The sequence below is a fragment of the Notothenia rossii genome, assembly GCF_949606895.1.
Source record: "Notothenia rossii genome assembly, chromosome: 1".
NCBI classification, from domain to species: Eukaryota; Metazoa; Chordata; class Actinopteri; order Perciformes; family Nototheniidae; genus Notothenia; species Notothenia rossii.
In genome coordinates, this window is record NC_136912.1 from 92,625,711 (window position 1) to 92,652,493 (window position 26,783).

Here is a 26,783-nt window from a genome sequence, read left to right on the forward strand (position 1 = left end):
ATAGGAGCGCGAGTGTCTATTGTTAAGCTTTATATTAGTATTTAGTGCCTCTACTGCAGTGTTTCTCAAAGTGGGGGGCGCACGAAACCAGGGGGAAAACATGTTATGACAAAAAGATAAGAAAATCATAATTCGAAAAAATGATTGATTCGAAAATAATATGCTACAGTACAGTAGAAGTACGTTTGGGTCTCCGTGTTTCATTCAAGCTTGGCTCTGTGTGTGTGTGGAACGAGCCATTTTGTGTGCGCGAGTGAGAGAGAGAGAAAGAGAGAGAGAGAGAGAGAGAGCGAGAGAGAGCGAGAGAGAGCGAGAGAGAGAGAGAGAGAGAGAGAGAGAGAGAAAGAAAGAGAGAGAGAACCGGTACCGGTACCGGAGATCGTTGTTGTTAGCTTCTGGTGCTATTTGTGTTGGGCTTGCCCGACTTTTATTTTTTCTCCAAAAGGGGGGCCTGACAGAAAAAGTTTGAGAACCACTGTTCTACTGTGACATGTGACCTCTTTTCACCCTCTGTCTGAAACCAGAGCCCAGTCTGCTCTGATTGGTTAGCTGGCCGACTCTGTTGTGATTGGTCAACCGCTTAGAGATGTCCCGCCCCTTAACCTATCCCAGGCGCATTTGAATGCATCGTTGGTTCTGCAATTGCTCTTCCAGTTGTTGTTCTAGTATCACTGATGAGTCCTAATTAAACTCTTCAGTGAGTTCAACACACAGCGACACACTGCTGATCTGAGACTGTTTAGAAATAGTTAACACTCAACGCCAGCAACAGAGCGAGACCCTAATTTCAGCCCTATTAACCACTAATGAGAAAAAGAGAGTGAGGAGAGGATGGAATAATATAAGAGAGGGTATAGAGTTGTGTTAATCAGTGGCCCTGGTAATAGTGATCTGTATTTATAGAGCCAATCAATTAGCCTCTAATGAGGGTTTTTGATCTGCGTAGCACACACACACACACACACACACACACACACACACACACACACACACATACACACACACACACACACACACACGATTATCACATGCACAATAATGACGTATAGTTTTGGTTCAACCCACACAAGTACATTTGCACACGGAAAAATATTGCAGCCATAATTCCGGTACATTAAATATAAGTGCTTCACAGCAGGCGTACACATGAGTTCATGAGTTACTTATTTCTAGAGGAAGGCACTCATTGAGACGCAACAAACCTCCAGGTTTTTGTGCCAATTTCACTTTTCATTACTGCAACAAAAAAAACGTTAACAAGCATATTGTTATCTGCAAAAAAAACTCCACAGTAGCACCCTTACATGTATGTTTGCAGCTGGATCCCTACTTTTCGATGGTTGCACTCTTAAGTATGGTACATCTTTGACATATCACCTATATATAATCTCTGAAATGGGTTTAAAATGTGAGGGGGGGCACCAGAAAAACTCCCTCCTGGGACAGATTAACTCATTTTAAACTCAAATGGATATTGGCACTAGATTCCCTGCAGTGTATTGATGGACGTGTTGTCCCGACGGTGTGATACGGTGAGACGGAGCTGATCTCTGAGCAGTTTGAAGGCTTCAGAGTGAGTGACAGGCCTTCAGAGTGAGTGACAGGCCACCGGTGAGCGTCTCCTCTCCTCCGTCAGCAGAGGCTGATCCAACGCTCTGACTGTGACAGACAGAAAACACATGTCAACGTCTGGATCTGGCATTTGCTGCCCAGAGTATCAGCTCGATTACGTCTCAACTTTTGGAGGATCATAACAGCTGACGGCAGATAGATGACGGGGAAATAAGGGGGGATGAGGGAAGGGGACAGACTGGAACATTGTGGGGGTAATGTAAGTCTTCATGGATCCATCATTTTGGGTCAAATCTCTTGAACACAATTTTGTTCTTACATAATTCCTCACGTATCCTGGGTTGGATCTCAGTGACAGAACCAAGTGATGCTGGGAAGACATCTCATTTCATTTAGCCTCTAAAGCCCTAACAGTTTCTGGCTTTTTTTTTGCTCCTGTCATATAGCCACTCTGGCCTGGTATTTCACTGCATATATACACCCTCTACCTCTATGGAAAGAGCACATTTATAGTTAGAATCGTGAGAATTATAAGAAATATTTTGAATTAGGGCTGCTCGATTATGGCAAAAATCAAAATCTCGATTATTCGGGTCAATAATTGTAATTGCGATTATTAAATGCGATTATTCATTGACTTTGAAAACATCCATTTATTGGAGAAAAAAATGTGAACAGTATGTTTTGAGCAGTTGATTACCCGGAACTTTAAGTATAACTCAACTGAAAAAAAAAAAAAAAAAAAAAATCATAATAAAAAAATAATCGTTTTATTTCGATTACGTTGTTTTGTCAATCGTTGCAAGCCATAATTGTAATCGCGATTAAAATACGATTAAAATACGATTAATTGAGCAGCCCTATTTTGAATAATATACCACATTATGCTTTAAACCATACAAAAACCTTTATCTCTGGATAAACAGTCTACAGGTCAGTCAAGTTTCAGTGAATTTGGTTGGTCTCAGCAAATTAATTGAAGGCTCTTCCGTCCAAATTGGAATGATTTTTGCATAATGTTGTTCGTGAAAAGTGTCAAAACAATTAAATAAGGCACGGTGATTACACTGATTTTGATTCATCACCATTTTTAAGCGTCGATATACTTAACTTCCCTGATAGTATTTACCTCACATGACCCTTTTAGGAACCGATGGACATTTGAGAATCTTATGAAAAGGTCTTGTTGTGGTATTTGTTGTAATTTTGGTGATTTATTGCTTTTCAAACACGCCAACGGGTTCTTGGTTTCAGAGGGTCAATGTTGAACAAATAAAATAGCTGATGTGACATTTAGACTCTCTGCCCCAAACAGGAATGAATAGACTTTACCTTTTTCAAACGGCAGAACAGAACTCCTCAAATGGACCTGCAGACATTTCCCCCATATTACTGCAAACACCCAAGGACAACGCTAACTCCCCCCTCAGACTTCCTCTCGCTCTCTCCAATCTGTAAGTCCCTATCAAAGATCATTGAGCCATGCATCTCAATGAGGGCCAGATTGATTGGATGGAGCGAGGCGGAGGCAGCCTTCGATCTTTGCCCTCGGGGCCTGAGGAGGACAATATGGTCGCAGAAAGACGTAGCTATCCTGTCCACTCTCCATCCCAGATGATTGGACACACACATGCGGAGCCACGCCCGCACCTGATGGAACAATCGCAGCAGCTAATGGAGAAGATGAGGGCGAGACGGACCTGTGGTCAGAGCTGATGTCCATTGATCTGCCGGGTAGCAGAAAAGGCTTTCAGCCTGAGGTGCTTCACAATGAGTCCATTTGAGCTTTTGGATTCCTGTCCAGGAGCTTTCTCATCTTCCCACTCCCCGGGACTTACATCTGTGTGTCAACGTAACCCCGGGAGCACTACAGAGGGCCAAAGGCCAATCAATGTTCCACAAGAGGTTGATACAGATCTTATTAGTCAATGAATGATCATTAGAGGTCTAACGAGGCATTGATTCGTGCAAGGGCCAAAGGTTGCCGTGGTTGTGGTGAGTGTCTTTAATACATTAAACACCATTGATTGCAGAGTAAGGGGGGCGGCGGGGGGGGGGGGGGGGGGGGGTTGAAGGATGCTGGAATTAGATTGGACAGATTTGAGGTCAAGCCAGGAGAGGAAGCGTGTCTTTGTGGGTCTTTTGAATGCGGTTAGGATTGAACAGCTTATAAACAGGCAGCCTGTAGCAGCACGTTTGTATGTTGTGTATTAACGGCGTTTCAATTCTACAATCAATAAAAAGCAGATATGGAGAAACCTGCTTTGCAGTTCAGTCTAATGTGTGTCATGTGACTGAGATAATGGCTCCTTGTATGCTTATTTAAGTAGCGCAGGATGTATTGTTTTAACAGGATTGCTTACTGCACACTGTAAAGCTTTCGTTTGGATACTTTTCCTGACAAAAGCATCGGAGAGCGCATTTGTATGTTGTGTTTACAGTCGTAGCGTCGTGAGATCTCTAATAAGCATCAACACTCTGCTGCTCAGTCCAATATTTTACACATTTTTTTTATTTGGCTTTGAGTTGCAGATGAGTCATTTATGGCTCCACAGTTAGAATAAGGCACGCAGCATTTTATGTTTTTCCAAGGATGTGGCTACTGCACACATTTTATTTTTAACTTAATTTTAGAATAGACACGTAGAATGCAGGGATTGTTTTGCCTAATTTGGTTACTTTTCGTCTTCATCAGCCAAAATCTGACAAACATGTTCCCCTGTCCTCCGCAGCAATTAATTTAGGAGTGCAGGGGAACACTTTGAAGGATACTAGAATTAGATTGAGAGAGATTTGAGGTCAAGCCAGGAGAGGAAGTGTTCGTCTGTTTTTGAATGTGGTTAGGACTGAACATGGAGCCTATAGCAGCACATGTGTATGTTGTGTACCGCTGTAGCAATTCTGCAATTAATAAAAAGCAGATATCTCGAAGTGGAAAGCAACTGAGCTCGCCGTTTCAAAGGCAGGAGCAGTAGCCTTTGAAAGCCGAGGAAATGACTCTGCTCAGAGCAGATGTGTTACTACAGGGCCTATTATGTTGCTCATTAAATACCCAACCTCTCAATAGGCCATTATTTCCCCAATAAAAAACAAACGGCGGCCTGCATACTTTCCCCTCTCCCCCCTCCGCTTCAGAGGTTAGCTCTACCTCACAGACGGCGAAAAGCCCTGACTAATATCCTGCATGTGATGCTGTTAAATAGGAAGCAGGCCGCGGGACAGGGTGGGTACAGGTGTGGCAGGAGCCAATGGCTTTTATAGCCCTCCATCTCCTCTGAAAGTGTGCCAAGGACCTGCCTACACAACCCACCGCGCAGAGTCAGCCGCCAAGCGTTAACTCCGCTCCCCCCGCCATTCTCTACATGCCTACTGGTTATATAGTCTGTGCTTGTTATGGCTTTATAGAGGGATTTCTGATGTGCTTAGAGAATTGTTTGATGATTGGGGTAATGATGCCATTTGGAGTGAGTTGTCTCAGCACTTTATCGCCGGGGAAAAAACAAGACGAAGCACAACAAGCGCCACATCCTCGCCTGGATGCTCAGCTCAGAGGTGGGAGAAGTACTCACATCTTGTAAAAAGTAGAAATACCAGAGTGTAGACATTAGTTAGTACTCGAAATGTTAAAAAGTTAAATACGAGTGTACGTAATATACCAAAAGTAATTTTTTACCTCTGAACTGTAGAGGAGTAGGAGTATGAAGTTGCATACAATGGAAATACTAATACAATATATAATATATAATAATACAGTTGGGTGAAATCTGTTGACTTAAAGGTCACCTATTGTGCTAAATCCTCTTCTCCATGTCTCTTCTACATCAACATGTGTCCCCTCTTCTTCATGTCTCTTCTTCATCAACATGTGTCCCCTCTTCTTCATGTCTCTTCTTCATCAACATGTGTCCCTTCTTCTTCATGTCTCTTCTACATCAACATGTGTCCCCTCTTCTTCATGTCTCTTCTACATCAACATGTGTCCCCTCTTCTTCATGTCTCTTCTACATCAACATGTGTCCCCTCTTCTTCATGTCTATTCTCTTCTACATCAACATGTGTCCCCTCTTCTTCATGTCTCTTCGACATCAACATGTGTCCCTTCTTCTTCATGTCTCTTCTACATCAACATGTGTCCCCTCTTCTCCATGTCTCTTCTACATCAACATGTGTCCCCTCTTCTTCATGTCTCTTCTACATCAACATGTGTCCCCTCTTCTTCATGTCTCTTCTACATCAACATGTGTCCCTTCTTCTTCATGTCTCTTCTACATCAACATGTGTCCCCTCTTCTCCATGTCTCTTCTACATCAACATGTGTCCCCTCTTCTTCATGTCTCTTCTACATCAACATGTGTCCCCTCTTCTTCATGTCTCTTCTACATCAACATGTGTCCCCTCTTCTTCATCTCTCTCCTACATCAACATGTGTCCCCTCTTCTCCATGTCTCTTCTACATCACCATGTGTCCCCTCTTCTTCATGTCTCTTCTACATCAACATGTGTCCCCTCTTCTCCATGTCTCTTCTACATCAACATGTGTCCCCTCTTCTCCATGTATCTTCTACATCAACATGTGTCCCCTCTTCTTCATGTCTCTTCTATATCAACATGTGTCCCTTCTTCTTCATGTCTCTTCTACATCAACATGTGTCCCTTCTTCTTCATGTCTCTTCTACATCAACATGTGTCCCCTCTTCTTCATGTCTCTTCTACATCAACATGTGTCCCCTCTTCTTCATGTCTCTTCTACATCAACATGTGTCCCCTCTTCTTCATCTCTCTCCTATATCAACATGTGTCCCCTCTTCTCCATGTCTCTTCTACATCACCATGTGTCCCCTCTTCTTCATGTCTCTTCTACATCAACATGTGTCCCCTCTTCTCCATGTCTCTTCTACATCAACATGTGTCCCCTCTTCTCCATGTCTCTTCTACATCAACATGTGTCCCCTCTTCTTCATGTCTCTTCTACATCAACATGTGTCCCTTCTTCTTCATGTCTCTTCTACATCAACATGTGTCCCTTCTTCTTCATGTCTCTTCTACATCAACATGTGTCCCCTCTACTCCATGTCTCTTCTACATCAACATGTGTCCCCTCTTCTTCATGTCTCTTCTACATCAACATGTGTCCCCTCTTCTTCATGTCTCTTCTACATCAACATGTGTCCCCTCTTCTCCATGTCTCTTCTACATCAACATGTGTCCCCTCTTCTTCATGTCTCTTCTACATCAACATGTGTCCCCTCTTATTCATGTCTCTTCTACATCAACATGTGTCCCCTCTTCTCCATGTCTCTTCTACATCAACATGTGTCCCCTCTTCTCCATGTCTCTTCTACATCAACATGTGTCCCCTCTTCTTCATGTCTCTTCTACATCAACATGTGTCCCCTCTTCTTCATGTCTCTTCTTCATCAACATGTGTCCCCTCTTCTTCATGTCTCTTCTTCATCAACATGTGTCCCCTCTTCTTCATGTCTCTTCTACATCAACATGTGTCCCCTCTTCTTCATGTCTCTTCTTCGTCAACATGTGTCCCCTCTTCTTCATGTCTCTTCTTCATCAACATGTGTCCCCTCTTCTCCATGTCTCTTCTACATCAACATGTGTCCCCTCTTATTCATGTCTCTTCTACATCAACATGTGTCCCCTCTTCTCCATGTCTCTTCTACATCAACATGTGTCCCCTCTTCTTCATGTCTCTTCTACATCAACATGTGTCCCCTCTTCTTCATGTCTCCTCTACATCAACATGTGTCCCCTCTTCTTCATGTCTCTTCTACATCAACATGTGTCCCCTCTTCTCCATGTCTCTTCTACATCAACATGTGTCCCCTCTTCTCCATGTCTCTTCTACATCAACATGTGTCCCCTCTTCTTCATGTCTCTTCTACATCAACATGTGTCCCCTCTTCTTCATGTCTCTTCTACATCAACATGTGTCCCCTCTTCTTCATGTCTCTTCTACATCAACATGTGTCCCCTCTTCTTCATGTCTCCTCTACATCAACATGTGTCCCCTCTTCTTCATGTCTCTTCTACATCAACATGTGTCCCCTCTTCTTCATGTCTCTTTTACATCAACATGTGTCCCCTCTTCTTCATGTCTCTTCTTCATCAACATGTGTCCCCTCTTCTTCATGTCTCTTCTTCATCAACATGTGTCCCCTTTTCTCCATGTCTCTTCTACATCAACATGTGTCCCCTCTTCTCCATGTCTCTTCTACATCAACATGTGTCCCCTCTTATTCATGTCTCTTCTACATCAACATGTGTCCCCTCTTCTCCATGTCTCTTCTACATCAACATGTGTCCCCTCTTCTTCATGTCTCTTCTACATCAACATGTGTCCCCTCTTCTTCATGTCTCCTCTACATCAACATGTGTCCCCTCTTCTTCATGTCTCTTCTACATCAACAAGTGTCCCCTCTTCTTCATGTCTCTTCTACATCAACATGTGTCCCCTCTTCTCCATGTCTCTTCTACATCAACATGTGTCCCCTCTTCTTCATGTCTCTTCTACATCAACATGTGTCCCCTCTTCTCCATGTCTCTTCTACATCAACATGTGTCCCCTCTTCTCCATGTCTCTTCTACATCAACATGTGTCCCCTCTTCTTTATGTCTCTTCTACATCAACATGTGTCCCCTCTTCTCCATGTCTCTTCTACATCAACATGTGTCCCCTCTTCTCCATGTCTCTTCTACATCAACATGTGTCCCCTCTTCTTCATGTCTCCTCTACATCAACATGTGTCCCCTCTTCTCCATGTCTCTTCTACATCAACATGTGTCCCCTCTTCTCCATGTCTCTTCTACATCAACATGTGTCCCCTCTTCTTCATGTCTCCTCTACATCAACATGTGTCCCCTCTTCTTCATGTCTCCTCTACATCAACATGTGTCCCCTCTGTGGAAAGAGACTCTGAAAGTTTCAGGAACAAAGATTCTCTCTCTTTTTGATCCATTTCCAGAGGCGCGGGAAGTTATTTTGAGTGGGGGTGCTGAGGGGCTGGACTCCAGTGAACACTATTACGGGCACTATAGAGCACGCACAAAAAAACTCCCCACACGCAAACACACAGTAAACCCGCGACTGTTACAATGAAGGCTCGATAATCAGCTCACAGCATATAAGCAGGGGTAAAGTGCTATTTTTTTACGAGTGGGGAGCGGACCTCACCTCCTCTAGGGGGGTCCGGGGGGATGCTCCCCCGGGAAGATTTTTTTTAAATATTGAAGTTAAAAGCATCAATCTGGTGCACTTTGAGAGCAACATGAAGAGATCTATGGATACATCTCTCAACACCCAGATGAAACACAATTGTAAGCAGATGTTCTTTTTCTTTATGGATATTTTACAAATCACTCCCCTTTCAAACTGTATTCTTGTTTTACTGCCATATAGTATTTCATAACTGTTTTTCCTTTATTCTCTTATTTTTTTTATAACTATAATGATCATATGAAGGTGTGCCGCGGAAATAATCTTTTGAATAATTTTTGACCAAACCGTTTGAGACCCACTGAGATAACTTAGACTAAAGTTAACTATCTAAACACTCAGAGAGTCCTTTAGCTCACCTGAGCCTCTCAGTCTGAGAGGAGAGCTCTCCTCCAGCTTGTTGTGGAACAAACAGCTCCGTATGTCCGTTAGTGCAGCTAGCTAACCAGATGCTAACAACACGGTCCCTGCTGCTGGCACCGGTCCCTCTCTCTCTCCCCCTCTCTCACACACACTAAATGCGCTATTTCCGCACACACACAGAGCCGCGAGCTTGAATGACACAAGCACACTTTTATTTCCATGCAACTCTCTGATTGGTCTGGTGTCTTGCCTCTGTTGCATTCACTGAACACGGGAAATTACAGTCCTGCCGTCCTTTCTAGTGTCTTGATGAGGTTCACGTAAAGCACGGTTAATGTATTATATTATTGAGGTAGAATTGTCCGTGGCCACAGAAAAAACATTCGGGGCAGGCCAAAATATTATTTTACCAACAATGTGGAATTTATTGGCTACATATTACACAGATTATGCACAGCGGGAGCAGCAATAACCGTCAAATAATAATTCAGACAGGGGAGCTCCGCACCCACTGCCTGCCGCTAGGGGGTGCTGCAGCGCCCTCAGCACCCCCCTTCCCGCGCCCATGTCCATTTCTATAAAAACCTGTCTGAAAATGAGCTGATCAGATTTTGGCCACTTAATGATGTCATAACGATGTTTTGGCTTGTGTAACCATTGGCCAATCACCAACCAAGGTAACCCCCCCCCCCCCACCTTATCACCTGAATCTCCTCCTAGAGCACCATTGTGTTCTTTTTAACCAAATCTCTCTCAGAGGGGCGTGGGGAGGGGCTCCTTATTTTCATCTAAAGTAACAGAGAGAGAATCAGCACTTTTGAAACAGGGCTGAAACAGAGGGGATTATGGGTAATGCTGCAATGATCTGTTTGGTGTTTCAGCCAATCAGAGACAGGTTCTGGATATATCTGAGACCTAAAATATATTGATGAAAAACAGTATAATAGGGGACCTTTAATACATTTAATTAAAGTCAACACTTCAGTCTTTCCTGTCCTCCTGCCATTCAAAGACGTCCGATCCTCCTCACGTCAATCAGAATTACAGCCTGTCCACAGGTTTGTCCCCGGGGGGGGGGGGGGGGGGGGGGGGGGGGATGATCGTTCGTCACCAGCCCCCCCCCCCCCCCCCCCTGCAGAACAGCCTTTTCATGCCCCAGCATAATGTCAGCGGGTGACGTCCAGCCTGATGTGATGTGGCATTCACTAAAGGTCACGTTAGGCATCTCGCTCCGTCTGCATCAGCAGAACTGGCAGCCGTCATATGGGCGCTGGCATCGGCCATTACCGGGCCCTCGGGGGGGCGCGATGCTTTAAGGATTTGTCAGCGGGTTTCTGATCTCTCTGTTGGCGGGACAGTCAACGTCCACGTCTTCATGCAGAGCAACAGAAACTGGATTTCAACCATCAATCATTGGTGTGATGAATGAACGTGAACTTTAGTGTGTCCATGAGAATCTCGCGATAGCGCTCTAATGGGGTTTCTTAACATCAAGGAGGAGATAAGAGATTGTATTTGGGTTTATATGCTGATCTCCGTGACTCCATCCTGAAAATGTGCAGTGTAAACTGATTTATTTTCCATGATACTCGTAGATTCCACCACTGACCATTGTAAAGTGGTTAGGAGAATAGTTTGACGATAGATTGGGATAAAAGTGAAATTAGGTTTCATTTCAACAACCCCCTGAATAAAGCAAAGATAAGCATCCTCCCCAGTGGGAACAGTAAGTGCACAGAGCAGCTGGACAAAGACTAGACATCCAGGAGAGGAGGTCCTGAACTGGCGAGACACAAAGACAGAAAAGCAGGGGAAACAATCGGAGACAGAGACAGGGAATCCATTAGGAGACGAGCCAGTGAAACTCAGCACATCGTCCACAGCGAGACGGCCAATGCATCCCAGCCAGTTGCCGTAGTGAGGGAGCGGTTAACAAGCCCCCCAGGCAGCTTTTACAGCCCCCTGTTGTGTGTCTGAGACCCCCCAGGCTGAAGAGGGGCTGAGGCTGACTCACACTGACAGGGTTTATGTGGGGGTGGATGGAGACGTGTAAAAAAGGTGGTCGTGAACCAACAACTGTCACTTATGAGAGCGCTGTCGGGCTTCAGCAAAAGCATGTTGGCACACAGAGAGTTGGAAAGTACATTCACTGAAGTGCTGAACACATTTAAGGGACTTTACTTGAGGGTTTCAATTTGAAGACATACTTGAATAATCCCTAAGGGGAAATTAGATATTCACTGTACTGTGTTTACATCACTTCACTTATGGGATGGACATACACATGCACAAACAGGACCTGAACACACCAGCTACCAGTCTCTGTAGTAATATTGTAGTTTTTATAACAATATTGGATTTTACACCACTCAATTTGTTTGACATGAGTTACTTCTTACGAATTGTTTCCAGGCCAACGACTATTGTACTTCTAACTCTTCTTTTATTTATTTTTTTCTGATCATGCCTTGAACCAGCGACTCTCATATTCCTACATCAACAAGTATTATCATTTTTACTCCACTACATTTTTGGACATGAGTTCCTTGGTTCGATCTGGACATGAACAGTAGACCCTTCGGTTCCCAGGCGTCTACATTTAAAACAAAACATTATTTACCTGGCCCAAACGTGCCTTGAACCAGCGTCCTGTCGGAACCTAAACCAACAAATATTGTACTTCGTTTTGACGACAGAATTACTTTGTCGGATCGGGACTTGAACCCTGAAGCCTAAAGTTCCCAGGCCAACAACTATTGCTCTTTTAACCCCACTTCCTTTTTTTGACGACACTCGTTAAATGGGCCGTTTGGGACTTGAACCGGTGAGCCTTCAGTTCCCAAACTAACTATTATTGTAATTTTAACTTCACTACATTTGACTTACAATGTTGTTACTTGGTCCAATCGGGACTTGAATTTGAAACCCTTTGATTCCCAAGCCAATCCCATCCCTACAGACTGTATTCTGCCGCTAGATTGAACTTTCCCTCCTCTACAATTTGAAGCAAATATTCTACTTTTCACTCCATTCGATTTAATTGTCAACATTAGATGCTTAGCAATTTCAAATTATTAAAGAGGCCGTGTTATGCTTTTTAAGGTTTTCCGCTTCTTGTAGTGTGTTATGTTATATACGTCTTGGTGTATGTAAATGGTCTGCAAAGGCTAAAATCTCATCGTTCCCCTTCCTGAAACGCCTCCATTGGACTTTACTTCTGTAACATAGTGACATCAGTATGTGACACTCGTGCTTCTATTGGCTAGCGCTCCAACACATTGAACGTGAACATTTCTAAGCAGTTGACCAATCACAACAGAGCAGGACAGCTAACCAATCAGAGCAGACTGGGCTCTGGTTTCAGACAAAGGGTAAAAGGAGGTGCCGCAAGTTGTTTTTCTATCAGAAAATAGATCCCCCAAAGTGATGATCATGTGTCTAAATCTAGGATGCTACATTTTGAGGAGATCAGGAGTTTTTGCAGTTCACTCCAAATAACCAACAACGTGATGAGATTAGACGTCGATGTGTGTCTGAAGTGGCGTCCCCCTGACATCAGTGGAGCTATGAAACCCCGTAATGAGGCACCAAACAGGACCAAATGGCCTCTAAATAAAACATGTGTTGGAAAATAGAAAGTGGAGTCAGGTGTCCTTGGGAGAGTGACAGTTATCCCGCTTTCTCCCCCCCCCCCCTCCACTCCCTCCTCTCTTTCTCTCTCTCGCCTTTTTTGCATCCCCTCGCGGAAACCTAAATGACTTTTCCCGACACGCATCGAGCGTTCCCGGGCTTTCTGCGCTCCGCCGCCCGGAACATGCAGGCATCAGTAAACAATGAAATCTCGGAGCTGAAATTGAATTTATAACCACATTACCTGCACAGATAACGTCTCTGAATGGCGCCGCGATAAGAGCATTGGGATTTGATTTTCAGGTGTTTTATTGGTCCACTTTTTGGATGCGCCCCCCCTCTTCCCTCTCCGACTACAGCCTCTCCCCCCCACTCAACAATTCACCTCTGCTCCACACAAACATCAGATTTAATAGTGTGGGAGTGGCCCTGTTTGCAATGTATGTGCAGGGTTGGGAGGGTTATTTTAAAAGTCTATTCTGATAACATTTTTAATTACCTGTTAAAATGTAATCATCAGCATTTTGTAGTATCAGATCATTTAAATAATATTTTCTGGTACTGTAACAGAAAACAGTTACTAATAATCCCACTACATGTATTCTGTAAGCCGGAAAAATACTACTTAGTTACAACTAAGTACCCAACCTTTTCAGGAAACAATTTATATTATATTATTGGAATATAATAAGTGAGTTGCTTGTGTAAGATGCTGAAGCTGTTTTTAAGAATATTTGCCTTCCTCGTTCTTACTTTGTTAGCCTTAAATCTTTAAAAAAAGATATTTTCCAGATACATTTCTGTAAGAGACACAGGTCTAAGCCACGTTACTTATTTTTAAGGAATTATTTGTACTTGTAAAGTAAGACATTTGTTTAAAATCACATGGGATCCATTAACATCATGACATTGGTCACTTTTCTATTATTCTTATTTCAAGAGTTAGCTTATAAAATCCAATTAAGTGTAATCGTGTCACTGCACGGTCAGATTATAACAATTGTTTCAAAACTTTTATCTCGTCAAAACACATATTTTCTTGTTTTAAGATGGATGTCTTTCAGCTGGGGGAGAGTTTTAGTCCAGTGTTTGGAAAACAACATCCTAAACGAATGGCTCAGTCCTCCATGCTCCTCACTTAGTGGAACATTTGTGTATTTAAAAGTGCTAAATTGTTCCAGCTGTGCCATTTGTTTTGTGACTGTGCAGAGATGGGGAATTATGTGCATCTTGCCTACTAGCAGTGTGCGTGTGATTGATGGCTTTCAGGAGTAAATCACCTCATCTACTAGGTAAAATCTTGATATAGTGGAGCTCCTCGGCTCCCAGCTGACTGCTTATCGCTGTAATCCATCAGCGGGGCCCAATGGGGCGAGGGCCCCTCATGGGTAATGTTCCTATTGACAGCCTATGATGTCAACGTGTGTGTGTGTGTGTGTGTGTGTGTGTGTGTGTGTGTGTGTGTGTGTGTGTGTGTGTGTGTGTGTGTGTGTGTGTGTGTGTGTGTGTGTGTGTGTGTGTGTGTGTGTGTGTGTGTGTGTGTGTGTGTGTGTGTGTGTGTGTGTGTGTGTGTGTGTGTGTGTGTGTGTGTGTGTGTGTGTGTGTGTGTGTGTGTGTGTGTGTGTGTGTGTGTGTGTCACAGATGAAACTGCCAAGCTCGTGTGTGTGTAACCGTGTTTTACTCTCACTTCCACTGTCTGTCAATAGTACACACAGGTCCACTGAGGGTGTGCTCACCTGCACAAATCATACACACTGAACAAAAATATAAATGCAAAACTTTTGTTTTTGCTCCCATTTTTCATGAGATGAACTCAAAGATCTAAAACATTTTCTACATACACAAAATAACCATTTCTCTCAAATATTGTTCACAAATCTGAAAAAATCTGTGATAGTGAGCACTTCTCCTTTGCCGAGATAATCCATCCCACCTCACAGGTGTGGCATATCAAGATGCTGATTAGACAGCATGATTATTGCACAGGTGTGCCTTAGGCTGACCACAATAAAAGGCCACTCTGAAACGTGCAGTTTTGCTTTATTGGGGGGGTCTGGGGGGGTCCGAAAACCAGTCAGTATCTGGTGTGAGGGTTAGGGTTAGGGTAATGTTGTGAATCGAGTGGCCTGTATTCATCGTCCATAACATACGCCTGCCCATACCATAACCCCACCACCACCTTGGGCCACTCGATTCACAACAGAAAGAATTAAACAATGTAGAGTCCGGTTGAGTTTACTGATTGGATCAAAGAAAATCCTGGGCTATTAAATGCAGTTTTACCGTGTGCACACTTACAGTAAATCGAGTGGCTAAGTGTTCAGAGGAGCTGACTAACTTGGACGTCGAGGTATACTGTTCTGTAAGAAAGTAGATAAAGGCATAACGATCACTTTCAAAAGGGGAAATAATCGCTTCCTTTTGAATGAAGAAAACAGTTTAATTCGTTTTATGTATTTATTTAAACGAGGACCATGCATACAAATACATTAATCTCAGAAAAGCGAAAGGGTGTAATATAACACGATAAGTGCTCACACATGAGTACTACGTTGCTACTGTTGCTTTGTGTCTGTCTTTGTCGTTGTTTGTTGTTATTGTTTTGTTGGTTTTATTTTGTTTTGTTGTGTAGTCCCTAATGTTTCCATCTGCCTTTTATCTCCTCCTTTAACTCTCTCTCTCTCTCCTCAGGTAAAGTGAAGGCTCTGTACGACGCCCAGGCTCCGATGTGTCCGGTGTGTCAGGCTGTTCTCAGACCAGCAGATCTGCAGGAGCACATGCAGCAGGAGCTCACCAAACTGGCACACACACAAATCAGGTATCACCCTCTGAATCCACTTCAGTCACATTACACATAATCCTTCTGCTGTCTTGATTTGAGTCTGAAATCTCCTCCTGGTTAATCACGTCCTTCCTCAAACAATTTCCTATCCACTTCTCTCTTCATCATTTACCCATTTGTCATTGTATTCCTCTTATGCATCCCTATTTATTCCCCCCTTTCAGGTGATATTAAACGTTGACAGATTTTGTCGCTGTAAGCCCCCCCTCTTCCCCCTCGAGGTGGTTTCTCCCGTCTCCTCTGTCACCTGTTTACAAGCCGCCTCATTGTTCCCTACATATTTCATATCACAGCCCCCGGCCTCCAGGCGACCAATCACACAGCAGGGGGGGGGGGGGAGTGTAATGTCCCACTAATGGCTGCTTTGAGCCCGACACACACACACACACACACACACACACACACACACACACACACACACACACACACACACACACACACACACACACACATTACCTGCTGCTTAGACCAGAAGAATGATTCCTCCAATAAAGACATTACACTCCAAATCTGCTTAACGACCGCTCCGTGGACAGTAATGGTTTCAAATTGAACTTGGCCCACGGGGACAGTGTGTGTGTGTGTGTGTGTGTGTGTGTGTGTGTGTGTGTGTGTGTGTGTGTGTGTGTGTGTGTGTGTGTGTGTGTGTGTGTGTGTGTGTGTGTGTGTGTGTGTGTGTGTGTGTGTGTGTGTGTGTGTGTGTGTGTGTGTGTGTGTGTGTGTGTGTGTGTGTGTGTGTGTGTGTGTGTGTGTGTGTGCGTGTGTGTGTGTGTGTGTGTGTGTGACATAAAGTGAGAATGAGTAAAATGAGGTTATACACAGACACAAATTTAGACAAGATAAAAGCAGAGGGACATTTAAAAGACAATATTGAGTTTGTATGTTTTTTATAGGAACATAGTGTAGCTGATTTGTGTGTGGCTTCTATTTTAAAGGGGCCCCACTGTGCTCATTTTCAGGTTCACACAGTATCAGTATCTAGTGTCTCTCCTGTGACATGTCTCCATGCTTTAATGTTCAAAAAGCTCTTTATTTTTCTCAGACTGCCTGTACCTCTTTTCACCCTCTGTCTGAAACCAGAGCCCAGTCTGCTCTGATTGGTTAGCTGTCCGGCTCTGTTGTGATTGGTCAACCAGCTTAGAGATGTCCCGCCCCTTAGCTTATCACGTACAATGTGTTGGAGCGCTATCCAATAGAAGTGCGAGAGTTACATATTTATATCACTATGCTTAGGAAGTAAACAAAGGAGTCCAATGGAGGCGTTTCATGCAGGGGAACTTTTTATTTTAGCCTTTGCAGACCATTTACATGCATTAAAACCTGTTTCACACACTACAGGAAAGGGGTTTTTATCACATGTGACCGTCTCTCTCTCTGCAGTGTGACCTCAGTGCAGCACAGCCACCTGATGAGGACGCCCAAGGTAAGACATTTCATATCCTGCTTGTGAGTTTTAAGAGAATTTAGTTGCTTAAATCCTTCATTTGACTCTTTGTTGTTTCTCCTTTTTCTTTTCTAGTCTCTTTCCCTCTCTCTTCATATCAAGCGTGAAGCAGGGTCTCCCACCTCCCCCCCTCGAACATCTGAGGACATCCACTCTGACCGATACCAGGTGAGGGGACAAAATATCACGTTATAAAGAGAAACATGAGGGATATAATGTGAGTATATGGGTACATGTATTACTATTCTTTATTCCCTTATCTATTCATTTTATTTTAATATTATCTTCTATATTACTTTAACCTATACATGTATCTATTCATTTATTTAGTTAGTTATTTAATTTACTAGCTAGGACCGGGAGGGGGGGAAAGGGGGGGGAAAAAATAAATAATAATATTGACTGTATAAATGTTAACTCATTGTGCCTGACTCAATAAAAAATATTTAAAAAATAAAATAAAGAGAAACATGAGGGATATAATGTGTGTATTTCTAAAGATTTAGAAGTTAAAATTGATTAATGCAGCCTGTATTTCCTCAACATGTACGAGCATTTGTTAAAGACTTCAATCAGAGTACGGTTTTATTTGTCAGGTTCATACACCCCCAAACATGTCTACTGTTGATTAGTGCTCTTTATAAGCACTGGACAAAGAGTAGTCAGTAGCATCATAAAACCTTATTTTTTTAGGGTGTGTGTGTGTGTGTGTGTGTGTGTGTGTGTGTGTGTGTGTGTGTGTGTGTGTGTGTGTGTGTGTGTGTGTGTGTGTGTGTGTGTGTGTGTGTGTGTGTGTGTGTGTGTGTGTGTGTGTGTGTGTGTGTGTGTGTGTGTGTGTGTGTGTGTGTGTGTGTGTGTGTGTGTGTGTGTGTGTGTGTGTGTGTGTGTGTGTGTGTGTGTGTGTGTGTGTGTGTGTGTGTGTGTGTGTGTGTGTGTGTGTGTGTGTGTGTGTATGGTCTGGCGTTGATCAAACACTGCTCTCACTTTCAACACATAGCTTCAAAGTTAATCAGGAGTCAGTGAGTGCAGTCTACTTCAGTTATATTGCTCAAAGGGGAAAACTGTTTTCAAAGACTTTTATAAACTCTTAATGAGTAAAGGGAAAAAATGAATAATAATTAAATACACATATTTACAAATTAAGAAGGTTTTTGAAGGGAGGCAAATGTGGTTCATTTATTCCAGTGGAAATATAATTGAAGAGATTGTTTTAACCCAGAGGTGTAAAGTCGATTTATTCAAGTACTGTACTTAAGTACAATTTTGAGATACTTGTACTTTACTTGAGTATATTTTGCAACTTCATACTTCTACTCCCCTACAGTTCAGAGGTGAATGGTGTACTTTTACTGCACTCCATGTATGTAATACCTTTAGTTACTTCACAGATGTGGATGAATGATGTGAAATGTAATCAAGTGTTAAATCAGACTTTAGTTCCACCTGGAGTAAATCCACAAGCTACCCTGCAGTATACAAAGTCATTCAAACTAGCTCCACCTTTACCAGCTTTGATAACACTTTCATGATCAATCATTATAAAACATATCATATATATTATTCTGAAATGGACCAATCTGCACAATGACTACTTTTACTGTCAATACTTTCACTATATTTTGATGATAATACTTTTCTACTTTTACTTGAGGGACATTTTGAATGCAGGACTTTTACTGTAACAGAGTATTCCTACACTCTGGTACTTCTACTTTTACTCAAGTACCAGATCTGAGTACTTCTACTTTACTCAAGCACAAGATCTGAGTACTTCTACTTTTACTCAAGTACAAGATCTGAGTATTTCTACTTTTACTCAAGTACAAGATCTGAGTACTTCTACTTTTACTCAAGTACAAGATCTGAGTACTTCCACTTTTACTCAAGTACATGATCTGAGTATTTCTACTTTTACTCAAGTACAAGATCTAAGTACTTCTACTTTTACTCAAGTACAAGATCTGAGTACTTCTACTTTTACTCAAGTACAAGATCTGAGTACTTCTACTTTTACTCACGTAGAAGATCTGAGTACTTCTCCCACCTCTTTCTAACCCATACTTGAAATGAGCATCATGGTATTTCCTGTGTTTCAGACGTTTCTCCGTGTGCGGGCCAACAGACACACCAGACTGAACGGTAAGCTTCACTAAATGTTGTTTCTCTGCTGACTCAGTTCAGTCCTCTCTTAAACGGCTTTTAATTTGGAAAAACTAAAGAGTCAGAGTTCTTTTAAATCATTCTAATCTCCATTGTCCCCCTCCCCCCCCCCTCCTCCCCCCTCACTCTTTAGTTAGATATCTCCCCTTTTCCCACACCATCTCCACCGGCCTAGCGCCCACACGAGCAGAGGAGCTATTAACCTTTGACCTCTGACCTCTTGATATGTTAACAGTCGATGACCTCTGCTGGTGCAGGTGCTACGTCAAATCCGCCCCATTACGCCCCCACAGCGCAGGAGCCCACCTAGACTGCATACGAGCCGGTAAGACACCCCGAGGAGCACTTTGTCCGTCAGCACGTTTTACACCAGGAGCGATAGTTAAATATATTCAGCTGTGGAGCCTCAGCTATCTCTGACAGGCAGCTACCAAACCACACACCATTTACAAACCAAGCAGTAAAAGTCACGAGAGGAAGTGACGGCAACGACAAATATTGCCTTAAGTGATTAATTTCATTAGTTTTTGTTTTAAATTCTCATCATTTGCTACTTGAAGATGTCAGAAAAATGTATTCATCCCGGTCAAAGTTTCGAAGTATGGTTTTGTTTTGTCAGTCGGAAACCCAAAGATAGTTTAAATGGGATGTGAAAGAGAAAAGTAATACAATCGCAATTTCATGGACCGTTTCTGGATACGAAATTACCTTAAAATTGACTGACATACAAAATAATTGGCGATCATTTTTGATCCAATCTGCTTATTGAACATTTGTCTAACGTTGACAGCTCTAAGACAGAAGGCCAATGCATTCTCGAGTATTATTCAACCGTAATTAGTACCATAAGTGATCAAGTACTGATATGAGAAATAAGTTAAAAGGGGGATGAACTATTGGATATGTTTTTATTCAATGCCTAAAACTGATTATGAAGCAAGTGTTTTTAGTAGATTAATAAAGACATCACTAACAATTAAAAACCCTTTTTAAACGGTGCAGTTCTAGGGTTTGGTATTACAACATAGGATTTATAAACCATCAAATAAACAATAATATAACAACCCTTTATGTCCCCAAAATGTCACATCTATACATCAATAAAGTATGTAAACGATATCCTGACCGTCAGAGCCTTACGGTTCCATGGAATATAACAAAAAGTGTTTCTGAAATAAATGACATACCCCATTTCTTGAAACTTAAAATAAAACATTTGCAAACACACTGGAAAGAGATTGCTTAAGCTTGTGAAGGATGCTTTTAAGAACACTTTTATTTGAAGTATCCCCCCCCCCCCCTCTTCTTTTTCTTCTTCAGTGTTTTTAAAAGTGTAGCAGAGGTCTCTGATACAGACGTCTCTGCTGTCATCATCCCGCTGACTCTCCAAATTGTCCAGCTCTCTTAGTCTTATCGGGTCTTATAACAGGACGGCATAATGAGCTCCTAAATACATGTCAGGGAGGAGAAAGAAGAAGGGGGGGTGGGGGGGTCCTCTGTTGATTAATCAACCTCTCTTCCTCTGTGTTTGATGAGCTCTTCCTCATCTATGACCGTCTCTTTAACCCTCATTATGTTCGCTGCGATGGAGGCTCCCGGGTCACGGCCACCAGCTCTCTCTCTGTGTGTGTGTGTGTGTGTGTGTGTGTGTGTGTGTGTGTGTGTGTGTGTGTGTGTGTGTGTGTGTGTGTGTGTGTGTGTGTGTGTGTGTGTGTGTGTGTGTGTGTGTGTGTGTGTGTGTGTGTGTGTGTGTGTGTGTGTGTGTGTGTGTGTGTGTGTGTGTGTGTGTGTGTGTGTGTGTGTGTGTGTGTGTGTGTGTGTGTGTGTGTGTGTCCACTACCGGAGGGGCCCCACTGTCATCCAGCAGGAATTAGAGGACCCTAAAACTTAATGTCCCCTTATGCAATCTGCAGTCAGTCAGGTCACAGCGGGAGGAGGGGCAGTTGGTGTTCTGCCATGTTAACTTTTATATCGGAGAGGAGGGTGTGTGTGTGTGTGTCTGTGTCTGTGTGTGTGTGTGTGTGTTGTGTGTGTGTGTGTGTGTGTGTGTGTGTGTGTGTGTGTGTGTGTGTGTGTGTGTGTGTGTGTGTCTGTGTGTGTGTGTGTGTGTGTGTGTGTGTGTGTGTACAAATCTATGAAATCTGCATTTCCTTTTCACATTTCCTCAAGTTGAATTCACAGCAGAGAGAGCTGAAACAGGCTGAACAACTCAAAGGAATTCAATCCAAACGATATTTTAGTGATGCCCGTCATATCAGCTATTCTTCCCAAATGAATAACTATTCATGATTAAAGGAAAATAACAGAAACAATCTTCTTTTTCACATTTTACAAGTTTAGTTTTGACTAGAAAGGCAGTGATAAGACAGATTTGGAAACTCAAGGAAATCCAACCCAAATCACGTTGAGTAATGTTGATCATATGAGCTATTCTTTGCATATGAATATTCACGCGTAATTAAAGTACTAATATTTATATTCAGAAATACTGTGGCTCTCAAATCTCCCTATTTAGTTATTTATAGTGTGCCCCAATTTAAGCCCTGATATCTTTTTTGAAAATGACAATTTAAACCACTAATGTACACAATTGACACAGCCTTAGGAAAACTTTTCTTTTTCATGCTATTAACTAACAAGGAAGACTGATATCAACGAAACACACATCCTTGTATCTCAGAAGAAAGTCAGACAACCGTACATTCTGCCATTATATAAATATACATTACCCTCCTTTAAGTCCCCTTACTTTCCCCCTAATGACTACTCCATAATGTTTTCCTTTTGTGGGAGAAATACACATTTCTATCTCATGGAAAATATTATGATTTTAAGACACAGAGCATGTGTCTCTAAATGTCATGGAAATCTGCTTTCAGGAATAAAGCACGCTTGTATAAAGTTTAAGAGTCATTAAGGGACCGACTCAAAGTCACTGTGGCCCGATTTAAAAGTCCCCTGCATCTTATTCTATCTCCTTTCTGTTTCCAGTGAAGATCGGGAAGCTGAAGAGGAGGAAACCAGAAGATGGACAGGTGCGTGTTTCACTCTTTCCCCCCCCCCCCGAGAAAAGACAGATGATTGTTTCCCTGACATTTCCATTGAAATGGGAGACGGGCGCCGACTGCTTTTGTTCTCGTGGCATCAGGATCACTGTCAGCCGCTGTGTATCCATGTGAACACCGCTATGAAAACACAGATCAGATACGTAGCTCCGGGCTGCACCAGGCATATGGACGCATGAGTGTGTACTTATGACCGTGTGTGTGTGTGTGTGTGTGTGTGTGTGTGTGTGTGTGTGTGTGTGTGTGTGTGTGTGTGTGTGTGTGTGTGTGTGTGTGTGTGTGTGTGTGTGTGTGTGTGTGTGTGTGTGTGTGTGTGTGTGTGTGTGTGTGTGTGTGTGTGTGTGTGTGTGTGTGTGTGTGTGTGTGTGTGTGTGTGTGTGTGTGTGTGTGTGTGTTTTATAGGAGGGCTCAGCGGACTTGGTGCCGCTGCGGGACGAGTGGAACGAGAGGAGGAGGATGCAGATGTCGTCCTTAGTGGGAGGGTTCAAAGGTAAATCTGTGTGTAAAGTGTGTGTGTGTGTGTGTGTGTGTGTGTGTGTGTGTGTGTGTGTGTGTGTGTGTGTGTGTGTGTGTGTGTGTGTGTGTGTGTGTGTGTGTGTGTGTGTGTGTGTGTGTGTGTGTGTGTGTGTGTGTGTGTGTGTGTGTGTGTGTGTGTGTGTGTGTGTGTGTGTGTGTGTGTGTGTGTGTGTGTGTGTGTGTGGTAGATGTACCCATGTGTGAGATGCGTGTGCAGTGGAGGGGGGATGATGTGAGTGAGTGACAGTTGGAAAGCCACTGAACTTTTCAGTCCAGATTAAAGAGGAGAGCGATGCCTCCGAGGGTCAGATTTAAAGAAACGGTTTGTTTAGATCTGACCTGCAGACAGAAACACACGCAGCACATTTTGTGACTTCTATATTTGTCTTAATGTCATATCAAATGAAACCCAGTTCTCTCTGTTTTGACTTTTTCAAAATAAGTTTATTCATTTGACAGTTACAATTTCATACAACAAATACATTTAAAGCTATACAAAAATAATGAATGAAATAAATCAAATATGTCTGTGTCCTTTTACAATCACTCCTTCCTAACCCTCACTCACCAGTCCTTGAATCGTGTCCTCAGGAGCCGTGAGCTCGACCTCTAAAGAGTGTCAAAGAGACAGCGACGCGGACCTGGACGTGGACGGAGACGACACTCTGGAGTACGGCCGGGCGCAGTATCCTTTCACACAGAATAAACTCTGAATATAACTGGGTATCTAAGGTTTAAAGCACCAGCAACCTACAAGCCTGAAAAGTGAAGCCAATGAGAAAACTGCTATATCTCTAATGTCCAGCAGGGGGCGACATAGAAGTCTGATTGTATAGAAGTCTATGAGAAAATGACTCGACTTCTAACTTGATTTATTCATTCAGTAAACATGTTCCTGATGAGATTATGGTCTCAATCTATAGTTTAAAGTCTCCTTCAAAACAGTATGATGGTCATTGAGTGAATTATGGTCCCATTTAGAGTGAAATAGATGATAAAGGTGGGGGTTACCTTATAATTGACAGTTCAGTACCACACTTGCAGACCCGGCGCCGTGGGAGGGCCAGAGAGGGCCAGGCCCTTCCATTTGACATTCCTGCCCTCCCCCAATAAACACGTTTTTTTGTATTCATAAAAAAAAAAAAATAATAATTTTATTTTAAATAAACTATGAACTTTAATGCTAAGATGTATGTGATGTCAGATAGTAACTTAAAAAAAAAATTGTGGCTGCGTCAAATAAATTCATGTGTCTTTTGTGATTTGTGATTCGTCCACATTTAGACCAATCACAGCGTCACACTACTCTATTCTGGATTTTTTTTTATTGTGCGTTCTGTACACTCCCATTTCTGTTTTAAATGACAAAATGGACATCAGAAATTGGCTTAAAACCACGAGTAGGTCTAAGGATTTATTAAAAATAAATCGTGATGAAAGAACTGCAGCCGATGGAGCTGCTGGCGACCCTGCACGTGCCGTTGCAGCATCACGCCTTAATGTTATAGCTTGACCTCGGCTGAGTTACGCTAGTACGCACTGCATAATGTCGTGTCGCTCTGTATTATTATGTTTGCTGCTCCGGTCAACGGTTGCCCAAGTTTAAGGCCCAAGCTAAACTGCTGCTGTTATGTTTTTATTTCAAATGTGTGCCTTGCTCATGAGTTACCTGTGTTTGTGCCGCCACGCACACAATGTTTCAAACGTGGTTTCTATGTTGCCCTTTATTTGTTTATTTATTTGAGTATTTATTTGTGTATTTATTTGTGTATTTATTTGCGATAAATGCTGTTGGCCATGTTGTTTGATACGATCTATATTGGTTCTGTGTGCCCTCCCATTAAAATCCTATGCCCTCCCTGTAGATTTGTTCTGGCGCCGGGTCTGGTCACTTGTATCCCTGTTAGAGTCTGTTTTCACTTTATTAAAATGTATTTGGTTTTCTAAAATCGTCTTTGACAGCAATTAGTTGTACTTAGCTTCACCATTACTGTATGTCCTTTCCGCTCACATCAAACAAGGTGACGTAGCTAAAATACCAAACTTAAGTCCACAAACCAATAAGTGACTTCTCACATACGGTCTGTCATTTATAGTCAAGTAGGACCAATATGGTATGGATTCAAAATAAAACACAATCATACAACATAAGTCTTTTTGTTCTCCTTGTGTTGTTCTGTTTCCTGACCTTTGTCCTCAGATACACAGAGACAGATGTGATCCCCTGCTCAGGAGAAAGCTCCAAGGAGACAACCGTGAAGTAAGTGATCCACCTTTACAGAGACTAACTCACATCAATTAAAACTATCTTACTCATTTGAGTTCCTCACATTAAATGTGTGTTTTCTGACATGTCTCTGCAGCAGAACGTTGCCTGACTCCAGACTAAGCCTTGAGTTCTCCAAATGGTCGAATGACGGCAAGTAAACTCTGAATAAAGAATTGATTGAATTACGATAAGAGGGAGAGTGCGTTTCTTATTTATCTGTTTTGTTTGTTTGTTCCTCAGGGAGTCCGTGTACCAGCAGCGGAGAGAAAGTGGACGGCAGCAGCGCCGGGCTTCCTCAAACCTGCAAAAACTCTGAGATAGAAAGGTAGGTTTTTATTTAGTTTCAGGGTTACGATACACTACAGACATGACCAGGGCTGCGACTCAAAATCATTTGTTACTGTGGATTCAATCTGTGGGTTTTCTTGATTAAATGTTTGGTTTATAAAACTAAAATAGCAATCACTGTTTCCCAAAGTCAATGATGATGACATCCTCTTATATCTTCTTTCTTCCACAACTTTAACATATTAGGTTTACTGTAAACAAATATTAGGAAGTACTAATATATAGAAAGATGGACTGAAGAAGATGTTTGTATTTAATAGTTGACAACTCAATGGTTCATCTATGTAGCTGTTGACAGAGTGCCAGATATTCAATTCAATTCATTCAAATGGACTTTATCGGCTCAAAAGATTGAAGAAATAATGTTTTCAAGGCATCAAAACGATGCATGTCCTCACTGCTAATCATCTCAAGTCAGTTATACCACTCTCCAGTTGTATGGACTGTATTACAGCAGGTACAATGATTGTTTGTAGGTTTTTTTGTCTGTTAAATAAATGTATTTTCTTTACTAGTTATTTATTACTCACTCAATGTACCAAAACAAATGTTAAACTCTCATCACGAAAAACCGAAAACTCACTTTTATGACCCTTTTGTAACGTAATTGTTCTTATTTTATAATGATCACACTTGTTTACACATGTTTTTAATGCCTTTGTTATTGATCTGTGTCGTTTGAAACCACTCTGAGACACATTTCATGTCAAGAAAAGCTTCGATATATAAAAAGTGGATTTTATGGTTATTTTTATCATTCGGAGCTGAGGAAATGATTACCACCTCTTCCTGTAAAGAGTATTTTGAAACCTCTCACACACACACACACACACACACACACACGCACACACACACACACACACACACACACACCGATACACAATACTATATGAATGAGATGATCTCATCCATCAAGGTCGGAGCAGGTGACGCACATTTCATCACACTTAATGCCCTGTAGCCCGTACAGTATGTTTGCACATCTCCTGTAATTGTGCGCTTACGTCTATCTCTGTGAGGACGCTGACACCTCAGCCCCCCGCCTCACCTCACACACACACACACACACACACACACACACACACACACACACACACACACACACACACACACACACACACACACACACACACACACACACACACACACACACACACACACACACACACACACACACACACACACACACACACCCTCTCCCTATGATAAACGAGACAGGGAATGCAGGGAATGTGATTGCTGCTAAATTTCATGCTCAGTGTCCATGTTGGCCAGCGAATAATTTAATCTGTCTTCGATTTACAAATGACTCTCCAGTGTCTGCCTGACTCACACACCCCCCCCC

At 42.4% G+C, this 26,783-nt stretch overlaps 1 protein-coding gene across 1 annotated transcript in view; it reads left to right on the top strand.

Annotated features, from left to right (window-relative positions):
- The window catches only part of LOC307018449 (E3 ubiquitin-protein ligase RNF220-like), a 51,571-nt gene that overhangs the window by 20,533 nt on the left and 4,255 nt on the right, over nucleotides 1–26,783 (top strand). The window contains exons 2-12 of the mRNA XM_079648684.1: nucleotides 15,486–15,612; nucleotides 17,017–17,059; nucleotides 17,156–17,248; nucleotides 19,177–19,219; nucleotides 19,476–19,565; nucleotides 22,232–22,275; nucleotides 22,708–22,795; nucleotides 23,413–23,506; nucleotides 25,022–25,081; nucleotides 25,185–25,244; nucleotides 25,335–25,415. Of these exons, the coding sequence (XP_079504810.1) occupies nucleotides 15,486–15,612; nucleotides 17,017–17,059; nucleotides 17,156–17,248; nucleotides 19,177–19,219; nucleotides 19,476–19,565; nucleotides 22,232–22,275; nucleotides 22,708–22,795; nucleotides 23,413–23,506; nucleotides 25,022–25,081; nucleotides 25,185–25,244; nucleotides 25,335–25,415 (823 nt within the window). The remainder of the gene's footprint in view (nucleotides 1–15,485; nucleotides 15,613–17,016; nucleotides 17,060–17,155; nucleotides 17,249–19,176; nucleotides 19,220–19,475; nucleotides 19,566–22,231; nucleotides 22,276–22,707; nucleotides 22,796–23,412; nucleotides 23,507–25,021; nucleotides 25,082–25,184; nucleotides 25,245–25,334; nucleotides 25,416–26,783) is intronic.